Below are 15,677 nucleotides of genomic sequence, written 5' to 3'. Positions count from 1 at the left end.
CTTTTTTTTTTTTGGTGTCTATGTAGAGATTTATCTCTTTGGATTGTTTTTAAACATTTAAAAAATTTTTTTTCAAATAACATCAGCCCATTAAAAAAAAAAGGGATATGAAGAATAAAACATAGCTTGCATTTTCACCTTCACTGCCATATATTCATGTATCAGATAGAGAAAGACTTTGCAAAAATTGATCAAATCAAAAAGTTATTCCCTTCTGATAACTTATAATAGACTAACAGCAAACAATTCTAGTACACTCACATTGTCTGCAACAAAAGTCATGTAATGAGATCAGCCAAGTAGGGAGAAGAATGATATAGTATGAGCAATTAAAGGGTTCCACTGATTAAAAAAAAAAAAAAGAAAAAAAAAAAAAAAAAAGGTAAATGAAGGATTTAATTAGTACAAAATTTCCAGCTTTCATTTCAAGTTCAAGCACGGTTAAGATTTTTATGATTCCATTTTTAAATTGTTCAGAGAAAATTGTATCCTCATGGACATTTACTTACCTTTTAAGCTTACTATTAACTAATTCCCTTGTAATATATTTATGTCCATACTTCTTCGCATTACAGCATTGTAATATAAAAAAATCTAAGAAATAACAAAAACTAACAACATCTATACACAAAGAAAACGGATTTTGATACAACTCCCAAATGTTAAAAAGGCAACTGCATTTTCAACAAGATAGAACACTTAAAAAATCATTTCTGAGAGCAAACAGTTCTGATAAACACCAATGATTCCATGCACAAATACTCTAACCACAAAATGTTTTAAAATAAAGCTGGCAATAATATGGATAATTTAAAACAGCTAATTCTGCAGGAACTGGTATGATGGTGGACAACATGAAAGTAAAGAACTGCAGTTCTCTGAAGGGCTTCTAAGGTTGCACTTACATAATATTTAGGGTGCCTAAATAAGCAACGTCCTAAAATTTGGCTATACGTTAAAAAAAAAAAAAAAAAAAAGTGTATTGTCAGAAGAGCTCTCAAAGATAATCAGATTTTTAAAACATTAAAAACAAATTAACTTGCTTAAGGATTTTAACTCAAATTCCTGAAGTAATGATTCAAATGAACTTTCTATAAAAATGTCTAATCAAATTGACACTCTGCCTATGCTAATTTTACAATTAAGAACACATGCTAGCCAGGTGCTTTTAATGTGGGCTTATATGCAAGGCAGGTTTGAAAAAAATCTTTGATTAGGTAACTTCAGCATGAATTAATAGGTTGCATGAATACACAGAACTCCTTAAACTGTGGAGATAGGTACACCTATAATCTCCTATTACACATATAGGAGAATACAACCCAATGTTAATAAACATCACAACCTTCAGAAATCTATTTCCTGTAACTGGAAAATAAAACTAAGGCTTTCTTTACTCACATTTGTCTGCTGCACGGCTGCCTATATTTACGTTGCCCATGGCTTCAAAAATAAACCATAAGCACTATCAATAGAAAATAGCAAATAACTGCCGCATCAAATCAGAACTGTCAAAATATTTCTTCAATGCTAGCAGTTTACAATTAAGCGTTTCAGTACATCTGTGTTGTAATTAAGCTTCATTACTGTAGCAAATCACGTGTGGGTTTTTACTAAAATGTTAAAACCACAAAATCTTTGTTGACCCCTAACACAATGACTGGATTGCTATGTTGTGAAATTTCAGTTTTTACAAGTTTACATACCATTCAGCAAAGTCACAAGCTTAACTAGGTAAAAACAGCTAGAAAAGCAGAATATAGAAATATTAAATACCCATGTAATCACCTATTCTAATATCAAAATCAAGGGCAAGAGACACTTAATTAGTATGTTTAATTCACTGAATGCAAGATTAGATTGATGCATATCCAAAAATGCTATTGCAATGTTTTTTTAAAGGACAGTATAAATGTCATAGTAACATTATCTTTAGATATTGCTGAACACAAGACTTTCCCTGAGGTGTAAACATCAAATAACTTGAACAGCTTTACACATCAGCCCCATTAAACAGTTTATTACAACACTACATCTATTGTAATCAAAGTGGTGCTGTTTACAGACATTATCATATGAACATTTTTAACAAGAACAAACTACTATAAAACAAGCATTTACTTGACGTTTTTCTCCAATTGCTTGCACATTATAATGGCTAAATGTATATAACCAGTAATAAAGTTGCAAAAGCTATAACTTTTTAAATCACACAGGTTTCCTTCAAATAAAACAGGTAAGCAACATAAAAAATAAAAGTAGAGCTACTGGTTACCATTTATGCAGATTTGCTTTATTCAGATCTATTCCTGTTCATTTTATCCATGAATCCTTACAGGTTCAGTTCAATCACAAGAAGCAAACTGCTGGACAAGCGTCATTTTTCCCCCATGAAGACTGTTTTGTCTTGGAAGGTGTTCCTCTTCCTTCAGCTGTAATGTGTCAAAATTTATGATGTAGATTTTGCTATTCCCCATAATACACAGAAAAATGCTGGCTTAACTATACATACACAAGTCGTGCATCTACACTGTTATGTATTCTAACACAAAATAAGAATTAACTGAAACAGTAGCTGCCTTTGCGATGGAGAAACGCTCCCAAATTTATGTGATGATTAAAACTGAGACATTCTGATTTCATTCTTCTTAAATAGTATTGCCTTATAAATTTAATGACTGAAACAGAAATGAAAATGTAGCAGCTACTGTTTCTGTGAAGATGGAAACATTTATAAGTCATTTTCTAAAGTGTGCGTACTACAAAAATAAATGGAAAACCGCTTGGATGATTTTAATGTAAATATTTTCATTCATCCACATAAATTCTATATAACTCATAAACAATTAAATGAGAACTGAATATAAATGCAATAAATTATTTTACAAATTAGTTGTATTTATTTGACATACAGGAACTTCTGCAAATGTTATAAATCAAACGGTCCTCCATGTTACAAAATTTATAAATATAAGCTCAGTATGCACATTTAAATAAATATAATGACATCCACGTACAAATCTTTAGACATATACAAATTTATAACATTACCGTCCCTCTATTCCACCTACACTGAAATATCTAATGTAAGTATATAAACTAAGCCAAAACAAGCTAAATGGGAACCTACGATGATAAATTTCATTGAAAACTCACATAAAGAAAAAAAACCCCAATAAATGAGATAACCCAAAATTTCAGGAATACATAAATATGCAAACTTCAGGTAGAGGTTCACAAAAGAAACATTCAATTAACGTGGATATAAGTGATCACTTGAAACACCAGATATTTAAAATATAAATTCCAAGAGAGTGTTTCAATAATATGATGTAAGAGGCAAAAGGGCACAATGTTTAGTGATAGTCTTCCATAAAAGTAACTGAAAAATACTTTTTGCTCTACAATTAAGAGTAATTAATATTGTCACAACTATAAATTTTCTTCTATGTCCTTTCCTCCTCAATTAGGGTATAAGCATCTTAAGAGCAACAGTACACATATGCATTCACAATGCCTAGCAGAAAAAATTAAATTTTACAACTACAAAAGGAAAAAGCAGATGTTATAATCCTGGACTTTTAAATAGTTTTTAATTTGCCCATATTTTTCAAATAGACACTTAAGCCATTTCTAATGTTACCTTTCATTGTATTCTATCTTATGCTGATAAAGCTTTTGGTGGAATTATTTCATGGAAAAAAATCTAGAAAGGTAGTTTTCACACATTTTATCTTTACTACTTTGCAATATACTTAAAAAAACTGGCATTGAAGTATTAAAGAGAGACAAGGCATATGTTCTAATCTGAAAAAATAGATTAATGGGAAATTCATAAATCTTATTGCAAAAGGATGTTATCTCCCTAAATTATTTTGTCATGCTGGAAGGGATTTAAATAAGAGGGAAAAGTTAAGTCACAGTGAGCAAAACAAAAATACCCAACCCTTCCAAAAAACATAGCATACACTGCAATTTTATATCACTCCAATGGAGAATTTTTACTACATTTTAGGTAAAGAATCCTGCTTGTGAAATTACAACACATATCTTTAGGATGAATGCACTTATCTTTTGCCTTATAGATAGATCTTTACTACTAATAAGTCTCTAATTTTCACCATACAGACAAAATCTGGGGGATAATCTGACAGTTTTTATTTCTATTTCTAAACACTTTACATTTATCCATTTGGAAATACAAAATTTTACAATCTTAAAAAAAAAAAAAGAAAAAGCAAATTTGAAGGCAATACAACCCATTTCCAATAACCCAATTCCATATTATAGTCTCAAGTTTCTAAGTAGAAATCTACATGAACAAAGATATCAAAAAGAAGCTTAAAGTGACAAATACATTCAACGGTCATGTTTTCAGAATACCATGTGGTCAAATCTATAATGTCAAAGCCACACAATTTCTTGCTTTAGCTATCAGTTATAGAAGGAAGATCTATGTAAGCAGTTGTTAAAAAAACTAAGACAGACAATCTATGGCTCTTTAATGAAGTATGTAAAGCGAGCACTAAGTTAAAATTTCAATACAGAGAAGCACCTGCATTTTGAGATAATGCAAGATCCAGTCAATACTAACAACTCAAATTACGAGTGTTTCTGTTAGAAAACTTATCCAAGCAAATTTATTGGTATCAGTTAATTCACCTTTCAAGATTCAAATATATATTAGATATGGATCTTTTACAGGTTTTCACATTAATACACTGAATTAGAAGGATTCTAATATAATTTTAGAGATATACTTTTATTAACGCAGTATAATAAAATTCACTTTTTTCTTAATGAGAGGAAAGGAGATGAAGTGGGCAAAAGAACTAGAAGTATCTAAATACAAGTGAACTCTTCAAAATCAAAATCCCTTCTTGCATTGACTAGAACATACTACACAAAATCCTGTTTGTTGTAGATGTTTACAAAAAACTCCCTTACTACCAAAACATTTCGTACTTTCATCTTTGCACCTCTGGAGATAGTACTTACCTCATTTTAACTAACGCATTTCATTACACTATAAAACATATACAGGATTGTTGCTCTAGGCAGTTCACTAAATAGTAGAAATAAACTTCACAGTTAAAGAATACCCAGCTTTGCCCCCAAACTTTGACAAAATGGACATTTCAAAATAAGCTGCTGTGTGATTTAGATTTCACTGTGAGAGTTAAAACATGCTACCACCAAGGCAAATTATTAAATTTGGACAGCATATGTGACACCCTTACTCCTTTTTTGGTTATTAGATTTCCTTTAAACAATGCTAACTATTCATTCATATCATTATTTATTCAAACAATCTAATTTACAAGCTAAAACAATGGTAATAAATTTCACACTGAGATGAAGGTGAGAGATCAAGGTGACTCACATTGGCACTGATTTTTTTTTTTTAAACAGGGAACATTAATCATTTGTAAACAAAACCGTATTCTTAAACCACAGTGAGCAAAACACACACTATACATCCATTCTAGGATCACTTCTTACCCTCTTCTCACTTTAATTAACACAATTGTGTAGTCAGGCAGGTTTTGCAAATAACACTAAAAGCAAGGAAAATTAGAGCGAAAAAAGTGAGAGCTGGCATATCCAGATGAAGCAGTTAGGATATATGGGGAAACCATAAACACAGGGCTGGACAGTATTAGTCAGATCTCAGATGACTTAAGAGTTGCAGAAATAATTTTTAAATCTCATTACCACCAGTATCATTCATCAGATAATTAGAAGAATTTAATTTTCACATAAGACTCAAAGTAACACTAACTCTTGAGGAGATAAAAACATCTTAACACTTATGCAAGAACTTTTGATTCTTTTGGCTTTTTTTCCCCCCAAAATTAATGCAAAGCTATAAACTGAATAAGGAATGCAAAACACCCTAAATTCTGTGCAATGACAACAAAATCTAAGATCATGGTATTTGTGATAGGAGAAAAGTAATCATACAGCAAAGGAAAGTATAGTTACTTAACCTATACCCCGTACATGATGCTTAAAATCTATCAAAGGAATGGATAATGATTTGAGAATGTGTAAAACATCATGTGTCAGAGAGAGAAAAAGCATGAATAAAGAGTATTTAAAAAAATAATTTCATTTCATTACTCTTCAGTATACAAAGAAAAGTGGAACTGTTAACAGAAATCTGCTGAGTAGGGTTGTTCCCAGCAAATAATAACAGGAACACAAAAGAAAACAACTATGAAAACAAAATTATTTCTGTAAAAAGCATATAATCTTAAAACACTGAACTACTTTTGTTTTGCTCAGAGTGGTCTGAGAATAGAGGCAGAAATTACAGAATATGAAGCACAATATATTTACATGCTGAAATTTACAATACCGATATTCCCATTAAAATATTATATATTTGAACTTAGATATTAAATGCTTTTAGAAAAACTAATACATTTTTTAAATGAGAGAATGTAATTAACATTACCAACAGTTCAAACACACAAAAAAATTAAGATGGGACAGACATTAACAGCTTGCCAACATCATTTAAGTTTCCAGTTAAATTAAGAACTCGCCCTTTTAGCCATTCATCATCACTTTAATAATAGATTACATTATTGTTTTATTTGTATACAGACTTACTACTGACATTCACTTTAGCTTCCAAGTTACTCTTATTCCATTCAGTCCATTTAAGATTTACATGAAAGTTCAAAAGGACTCATATTTTAAAACTTCTAAAAAAGGTCAATAGACCTCATTATGATGGTGATTAAATGTGCAGATATTTTTTATTTGCTCAAAAAAGTTTTTCACTCAGATATATTTAATCCCAGTCCCTACCCATTTATTCACGTCTATGTTCACAATAAATACTGTTTGGTATAGCAAAGGTACAATATTCCAGGATAACAGAATTTTTTGCACTGGAAATGCTTAAGTAAAATTTTGCTTGGATGAAGGCACATAACAATATTACAACTCAATTCTGATTAATGCACAAACAAAACATGGGAATTTTGGTATGGTACACATCAGTGATTAAGAAAAAATGTCAACAATAGTTTGCAAGTTAGGAATTCATAGTTAATGTCTGAATGTAATGAAACTCAAACCATGATATAGTTAGGTGTACCCATTACCGGAATGTAATGTTAATTCAAAGTATTTAAAATTAACAATGGACCTTTCAGAAGTTTACTTAACTATGCTAAAACCGTTAAGAAGACTTGTTAATTAACTTTGGGTATAAACTGGTTCAGAATGCCCTTGATGGGCATATCCAATCTTGGAGATGACTGAAAATGTATGCAAGTTCCATTATCATGACTTCAGTAACTAGAAGCTTGCTGATAACTGACAAAGTCTAAATAAAAATATAACTTGAAGGACCTGTATCTTACTTTAAATGAAATGGCTGATATACGTTAAGCATTTCCCTAAGTTGGCCACAATTCACCTTAAGCACTGATGGACACAGACTTTTTTCATAAGATGGGATCAGATCTATTCAACTGGGGGGTGGGGTGGGCGGGAGTGGGAGAGGCGGAGGGCTACATCTTTAAAATTTAGTATTTAGTCTTACATGATACAACATTCAGTTCTTACATCCAAAAACAGTATCAATTTCAATAAGCTTAGTTTTAAAAATAAAAAGTTTTGCCTCATATTAAAATAATGTTTGAGAATTATTTATATTAAGTTCTATAATACAGTACATGGAGAACTATTTTAAAATTAAGGTTTTGATATATATTCAAGATGCATATTCAAAATGCAAGGAAAAGTATTAAAACTTGCCTTTTTACTTCAAAAAGCCCTTAAAACTGTAAATAATGTAATAGGTTATTTGTGTACCATAAAAATAGGACGTACATGCTTATTTTCTAAGTAATATTACTTAAAAAGGATCTTGTTTGCTAAAATATATCTACTTTAAAGAAACTGTTATTTTGTCACAGAATTACATACAAGCCTTTGATTTTGCCCATAACAATTTAAATACTAACAATTACCATAACTGAATTTTCAATATTTCCCAATTTTATTTATGGAAAATAATCATGTAAAGAGTAATTACCAATAAGGGGTTTGTTTTAGCCTAATTTATTTTGGATATGCCACCAACATATGAAGAAAAAAAAATCTGTTTACAGAATAACCTTTGTGTCACATGCACAAGCCTTATAGTGCCCTCTCCCCACTTTTCACATGAATAAACGCTGTTCACAAATATAAAAATAAAATTACACGTGAAAATGAAGTATAAACAGACAACTCTTCCCGCTTTATGAAAAATGTACACAATAGTTTTAAAATACAGAAATAAAAGACAATGATTATGGTTTATGAATGAAACATCAAAGAAAATTATTTCAAGGTTATTCTAACCTGGGATGTATGATTTGATACAATTTAAAATTCTCTATATGGAATACCCTGAATCCATTTTAATTGAGTAACTTTCTTATCTTCTTTGCAAATTAAAGAATACTGTTTCTTTTCTTTTAAAAACAAAACCCAGATGGCAGGAAAAGTGTCTTTTCTAAAAAAAAAAAAAAAAAGTTTTTCTCAATGCTGAGAAACCACCCTCCTATATTCTTCCTGTATTATAAACTAATTTACTGTCAGATTTTCTTTAAAATTTTTAGGGATAAATAAAGTTAGTTCAGTTAGTTAGTAAAAAACTTTATTTTTTAAAGTCCAAGCATATTATATATAGTATGAATTAACTCCCTATATTTTATATTTTAAATCACATGCAAACTATGTATGTGATTAAGAGAATTCCAATTTTTAGATTTTTAGAAGTAGACAATGAGTCCTCTTGATTATTTCTTAGGACCATTAACCTGAAACCTAAAAGCTGTAACTCAAGCAAGCAACACAATATTCAAGGATAAGAGGTCAAAATGTTTACCTGTTATTACTCACCTGTCATTTATCTCAGATGTTTCCAGAAGATTAAATTCAGAACAAGTAGTTGAACCATGTAAAATGTGGGTATATACTGTATAAACAATAGCCTCGGAGTTATAATTACTATTAATAATACACATGTTAAATACAACAGGAACAAGGAATACCCACCTTCTAACGATGACGATACTCGCGCTCTCGGTCGCGCTCTCGATCACGGTCCCGGTCCCGGTCCCGGTGTCTCTCTCGTTCTCTGCTTCTCTCTCTGTAATAATCATCATGACGATCTCTACTGCGGGATTTATGACGCCGACTCTTTTCTCGTGATCTACTATGATCCCTTTCTCTTGATCGTTCACGTCTTCTAAAAGAAATTACTGGATTAATGCTCTCCATAATTAGATAGCTTAAAAAGATATTCAATGTTTTGGTGTTTAAAAATACCTAAGGCAAAAAATAACTTATAAATCTAATTTAAACTAAAATATCCTGAACTGCCAATAATGATTTACTCACATACAAGCATGAACTAGAAATCCCATTTTTAAAAACATTCACCCGGGACTTCCCTGGTGGTCCAGCGGTTAAGACTCCTTGCTCCCAATACAGGGGGGTCCTGGGTTCAATCCCTGGTCAGGGAACTAGATCCCGAATGCCACAACTAAAAATTGCATGTGCCGCAACTAAGACCCGGCGCAGCCAAATAAATAAATAAAAATTGGGAACCAGACACACCATGGCAATACACCATATCGTCTATTACATCTATTATAACTAGCAGCCTAAAACAGACATGCAGTATTTACTGAATGAAAAGCAGAAAGGTAAAGGAGAGAAAATTTCAAAGGACTTGTGTTTCAAGCTAAAGAACATATAGAAGGTAGTTTTTTAGACATAAAATTCATGAAATCACTCATAATGAGACTTAAATACATAAAACTACCACCCATTAATACAGGTTACCTAAACCTATGTGTAAATATCAATTTTACATTTAAAACTAGCCAAAATATGGTTCATCATGAGTGTTACCCCACTAAGAAACTTTCTAATGAAATATATACATAGGTATGCTTGGGGGGTGGTGGTGCTGAGGGGCATGGTGGGAAGCAGAGAAGAAACTTAGTACACATGACCACTAGAAAAGACTGAGATACTCTTCTCATTTTTATTTAATAAAGAGAAATGTTTCATGAACTGCCTTTAAAAACAACAACAAAAAACAGGTACTTTAACCAAAGTATGTATCTTAGAAATCCTACTATTCTAAATTCTGAAATTCACAACAAGGAAATAACAACTGGCTATTAGTTTAATCTCTATTTTGTATTTCTGCACCAGACAGCTCAACTTAGCAAACATTATTAAGTGCTAAGCCTGTGATCAAAGTAGAAGTTATTATTCTGGACTTAAATAGTTAAAAGAAGACTATATAAGATACGGTCTTTAGGTATGACAAATGTGTTCAGATCCAAACATCTTTATACTGGGTCAAAAAGGTAATAATTATAAAGCTGGGGACTATGACAAAGACAAACTCTCTTTTCCTAACTTAATGAAGACAACTCTACCACTAGATAAAGTACACTAAAGACCTAAAAGTATCATGTCAAGGTTAAAGATCTACCTTTTGAAAATATGTAAAATTTCAAGGTCAGCAGTAATGCCAAAAAAAAGAACTGCCTAATTAAAATAAAAATACTAAGAAACAGATTATTCATTAACTCCTTTGTTCATGAAATATTTATTTAGCACCCATTCTGTACCAAGCACTGTTTGATCATTACAAATATTGTAGTGAACAAGACAGGTAAGGTCCTTTCCATGTGTTCTAGTAAAAAAAAACGTGCATTAGTAATAAATAAGAATAGACTATAGTAAGTATTATGAAAGAAATAAACAGAATGAACATGACAGAATAACCTGGGAGAAGACCCCTCTTAGCAAGTTAGATTTTTTTTTTTTTAAAAGGAACCATTTTAATTTTATTTATTTATTTTATTTATGGCTGTGTTGGGTCTTCATTTCTGTGTGAGGGCTTTCTCTAGTTGTAGCTAGCGGGGTCCACTCTTCATCACGGTGTGCGGGCCTCTCACTATCGCGGCCTCTCTTGCTGCGGAGCACAGGCTCCAGACGCGCAGGCTCAGTAACTGTGGCTCACGGGCCCAGCTGCTCCGCGGCATGTGGGATCTTCCCAGACCAGGGCTCGAACCCGTGTCCCCTGCATTGGCAGGCAGACTCTCAACCACTGCACCAGCAGGGAAGCCCAGCAAGTTAGATTGAGTTGAGGCATGAAGGATAAGGAGCCAGCTATTAGAGCCAGGGAAAAGGACTCCCAGCAGAAGAAATACCAAGTACAAAAACAGCAAGGTGGGCAGAAATACCAAGTACAAAAACAGAGAGGTGAGCAAATGCTTGATGTGTCAAGAAGAAGAGAAGGGAGACCAATGTGGCTAGAGAACAGTGAGCCAGAGGAGAGGTCCACAGTGAGGCTGAAAAGATAGGCAGAACTATATCACACAGCACTTCAATATTTACAGTCTTATTCTAAGAATAACTGAAAGCCATTGAAGGGTTTTAAGCAAGCAAACACCTAACATTTGATTTAGGGATTAAACAAAAACAACAACAAAATCACACTAGCTGCTAAGTAAACAGTAATAAGTAAAATCAAAGTCCTATAAAGTCCCAAACACAGTATTTTTTCTATTTGCAAAGCAGCAGTTTTAAATAGACATTAGACAGGAAAGTTTTACCTTGATCCAGAACCGTAAGACTTGGATTCAATTCCATGAAGGCAATCTTGCAAAGAGCTAATAAGAACTTTGCAACGATCATCAGCAGATACTTTGGATTGTTTAATTAAAGAAATTGCAGTTACCAATGTCTCAATAGCACTCCCATAATCACCTGTGAGTGGAAGGAGATGGGCCAAAGTCAAATAAATTTTGTTTTCAAAATACCACCAAACCATTTGGGGCAACCATTTTACAAAAGGAATGCACTTTAAAATCACTACAGAAGATGTCTTAATTTTTTTCAGAGTTTCACCATTCTGAAAAGCTTTAATGTACATGAAGTTAACACCATTTGTTACTATTATAGCTGTGTGAAACACAATCATTTAGTAAATATGAGAATAAATGAGCTGCCTTAAGGTCCCTGAGCCATTAAATGTCAGGGCTAATATTTAAATTTACACCTAAAATTTTTAAATTAGGGGTTTTTCCACTACACTGTGACATGCAGTTCCCTTCAATGCCTTTTAAATAAAGTATAGGTAATGATTTGGAAATATAAAAATAACTACTACATGTAGATGACCCATCTTCAAGACTGTACTTTTTAGGTCATTCCTAATAGCATAAGTAAGAAATGTTAATACAGAAAGAAATATACAAACCAGCACTGGCATCAGACACAGCTCTTGAAATAGCACTGCTTGAGATTGCCCTGTTTCTATTCATGATTTCTTCAAACTCAGCTTCACTCAATGGTGTTCTTGCAGTATCCATTTCCCTGTAAAATCGAAATAAACCTTAAATCATATTCAAAAGATTTTCTAAATTAGTCACAATAGTGTAAAGCAATTCAAATAATTGCTTTTGACAAGTGCCTTAGAGCTAATAGTTACTTTTTCAGATTGAAATGTGATCTTTTTCCTACAAAGAGAGAAGGTCTAAGCAAAATTCCCATATCTTTCAGCTGAAATAAAGTAGCAACTTAGAAACCTCATCTTTCTGGAGGCCAGAAATTATGTATTTATGTAACTATAATATACTATTTTTCAGAGTCATACAAAAACAGATATAATAAATTGTTCTGATGTCCCCCTGACACGTATGTATATCTAAACAAAAAATCCTGACTGCAAAAAATACAACCCTACACAATCAAGGGATGGAATTTGGTTTCATTTATATTTGGATCCTCTAGGCGCAAGGCCCAATTCACAAGAGGAGGATAATAAATGTCTGTTGGACTAATAAAATTTCAGGAGGGAGAAGATTTTAGACTTATCTTGTTTGCCACTGAATCCCTAGAAGGCTATCTGGCAAATAAAAGGCACTCAGTACCTGTAAATATTTGTTGGAAAAAACCAGTAAAATCCCAAGATTTTCTAAAGCTGCTGGACAACTTTAAAAATTGTGACTACATGTGTAGTATAGGAAAAGGTAAACTTTTTGCCATCTTAGTTATTAGTTACTAGGTAGGATGTTGAATTGAGGCAAGCAGTAGCAGTTCATTCCAATGAAATGAGGAAACAGCTAATATAACCTTCTTCATGTTTATAAGGTATTACCGTTATTCCCAAAACTTTATAAACAGCCCAACCAAATCACAAGTTGTTCAAAATCCATGTATGATTTCAATTAATTTCTGTGACTCATACCCATCTGATCCCCTAAAAAAAAAAAAAAAAAAACCCACGCAAGATAATCAGTTTTCTCCAATTTTCAATTAAAAATTACTCAATAATAACCAAAAACATATACACAAATGTATTTTTAGAAAAACTGGCACTATAGAAATTCTATTATGTTAGAAAAAGGACATGAGATTCAAATTTTAAACTGTCAAACCAAGCCACCTAACCCGCCCCTATACACGAGTGGACACTTAATAGGTAGTTGCTCACTGGAATTAAGCTGAACAGGAGAAAAGTTGTGCTAGCTTCCTAGTTATAACGTTTTTCAAAAGAAAACGAAGCAATTTTGGCAGTCACATAAAGACACAACCTCTATGGATAAATAACTGTCAGGAGACTTTGTTTACAACATCAAATTTATTTCCCTGGCCCTGTGCAACTGTATGGAATTAGGCAGATGCTCAAATCCATCCCTGCAGAACACTGTCAGACAAACCGAAATACAAAGTCATTCAACAGTGATAGTTAAAGAATATAAAATCAAATGATAAACTCAAAAGAAACTAAACGGGGCAAATTCAAGTAGTTCTTAGAGATTAACCTCCAGATTATGATTTGAGTATGGATAGCTTTAAAAGTACTTTGAAAGGGGGCTTAGGGATCACTTAGTTCCACCGTGATTTCCATGCAGCTTTTTTCTAAGGATTGCCATTAACCATTTTAATTTCCATAAAGTCTGTGTTTTATAAGTCTTTGTCTACCCAAATATGCGTGTAAATTATTTAATGTTCCCATTTTAATTAAAAGTTAGTAATTCTGCTACTCAGGACTCCTGATAAGCATGAAATAATCAATAGTACCTATCTAATAAACTGACCTAATTCCTAAACCAATGAAGAAACTTTAACATTCTATGTAGTGTCATCAATGGTAAATGAGATTGACTTTAAAACCTTAAAAATAGCTTAAGGATCCCATTTGCTAGCTTCAATTATCTTTATTAACCTCTTTTAACTTAAAAATGATGAAAACAAAGTGACTTGCCCTAAAATCACATGGCTGTATAAGTGGCAGAGCTGGATTATTCCCAACCCCGTTCAGTATGTTTTTCACCATATCACACTGCTTCTTCTAAGAGAAAACAATACAGAAAATTATGTACCTGGGGAAAAGTCATGATTTTTTAAAAACTTCACTGACAGAGAAAAATACCTTTTGCAGATCAAATACACCAAGTCTACTTTTATAGATACATACTAACTTACCTTCCAGGAGGCCCATAGTCACCCCTATCATATGGTGGAGGCCGGCCATATGGGTCCGTTGGTGGTGGACCCCGGCTATCTGATGTAGGCATGCCGCTGTTAGTTGGTGGAGGAAAGAAAGCGGGGTTCACATGTGGAGCTGGTGGTGGGGCACCTGGAGGTGGTCCAGGAAGATGCGGCGGAGGAGCGAGTGTAAGGGGTGGCCCAAGAGGGCCAGGTGGGCGAGGTGGAAAGGGGCCTGGAGGTGGAGGTGGTCCTTGTTGTGGAGGTGGTGGACCAGGAGGGGGGCCGTAGCCTGGAACTGGAGGTGGAGGACCAGGAGGAAGCGGACCCAATGGAGGCTGCCCAAAAGGTTGTCCAGGAAAAAGAACTGGTGGTGGAGGGCGATCTCCTCGATTAGGAGGCCCAGCTAAAGGAGGAGGCAGAACCTGACCAGGAGGTGGAGGACCTGGTGGACCGGGTGGTCCTGGAGGACCTAAGGGTGGACGTGGTGGAGTCTGTCCAGCTATAGAATAAAGGGGGGAGAGAGAGAGAGAGAGAGGGAAAAAAAAAAAAAAAAAAAAAAAAAAACCACTTCAATAAGGTAGTTTAATCTTCACGCCAAAATTATACTTTAAAGCGTAACTCATAGACCAAGACTCTTTCTCTTTAAATGAAACCCATATGGTAAATGCTACACTAACAGTTACAAAGGTGAAGTTTATCCTTACACATTTAACTAGCTCAATTTATGCTTAAGAAAAATTACTGAAACAAAAACTTTAATAGATTACATTGCTTAGAGATAGTTTCCATCTTTCAGCGTACACACACTTCTTACAGTGAAATCACCCACCTTATAGTCTACTCTGATGCCAAGCTAGAAAGTGAAACAAGGAAAAATGGTCTTGAAAGGATTTTTTAAGAGGTAAGAAAATAAGACGGATGTAAATATTCTATATATAAGTCAAGCAAGTTTGGAGAAAAATAAAGACCTTTTAGGCCAAAAATGGGTATTTCCTCTATGCTGTGCCCCATATGCCATGGAATCCTAGTTTCCAGGAACAAAGGCCGAGTTCCTTTAACAAGATGCTTGATCAAATTTCCTGGATTCCAAAAATAGTATAACAAGGAGAGTAAGTCACATTAATAATGCATTACTTGAAAAA

At 33.3% G+C, this 15,677-nt stretch overlaps 1 protein-coding gene across 6 annotated transcripts in view; it reads right to left on the bottom strand.

Annotated features, from left to right (window-relative positions):
• Positions 1-2,004: 2,004 nt before the first annotated feature.
• CPSF6 (cleavage and polyadenylation specific factor 6) overlaps positions 2,005-15,677 on the bottom strand; it is a 29,274-nt gene continuing 15,601 nt past the window's right edge. The window contains exons 6-12 of one of the 6 annotated variants that reach the window (XR_005021417.1): positions 15,504-15,614; positions 14,530-15,034; positions 12,299-12,414; positions 11,652-11,805; positions 9,067-9,259; positions 8,911-8,986; positions 4,101-8,521 (exon numbers count right to left, since the gene is read on the bottom strand). Coding sequence is in view for 5 of the 6 variants with exons in the window: in XM_036864819.1 (XP_036720714.1) it covers positions 9,070-9,259; positions 11,652-11,805; positions 12,299-12,414; positions 14,530-15,034; positions 15,504-15,614 (1,076 nt within the window). In the remaining variant the exon portion in view is untranslated. Of the gene's footprint in view, positions 2,433-4,100; positions 8,987-9,066; positions 9,260-11,651; positions 11,806-12,298; positions 12,415-14,529; positions 15,035-15,503; positions 15,615-15,677 lie in introns of those variants that run through there. The other 5 variants (XM_036864819.1, XM_036864821.1, XM_036864820.1 and 2 more) reach the window with 5 other exon arrangements.

This window comes from Balaenoptera musculus, chromosome 10, assembly GCF_009873245.2.
Source record: "Balaenoptera musculus isolate JJ_BM4_2016_0621 chromosome 10, mBalMus1.pri.v3, whole genome shotgun sequence".
Classification (NCBI taxonomy): domain Eukaryota; kingdom Metazoa; phylum Chordata; class Mammalia; order Artiodactyla; family Balaenopteridae; genus Balaenoptera; species Balaenoptera musculus.
The sequence above is the reverse complement of the archived record's forward strand: the minus strand, read 5'-3'. Positions and strand labels throughout refer to the sequence as shown.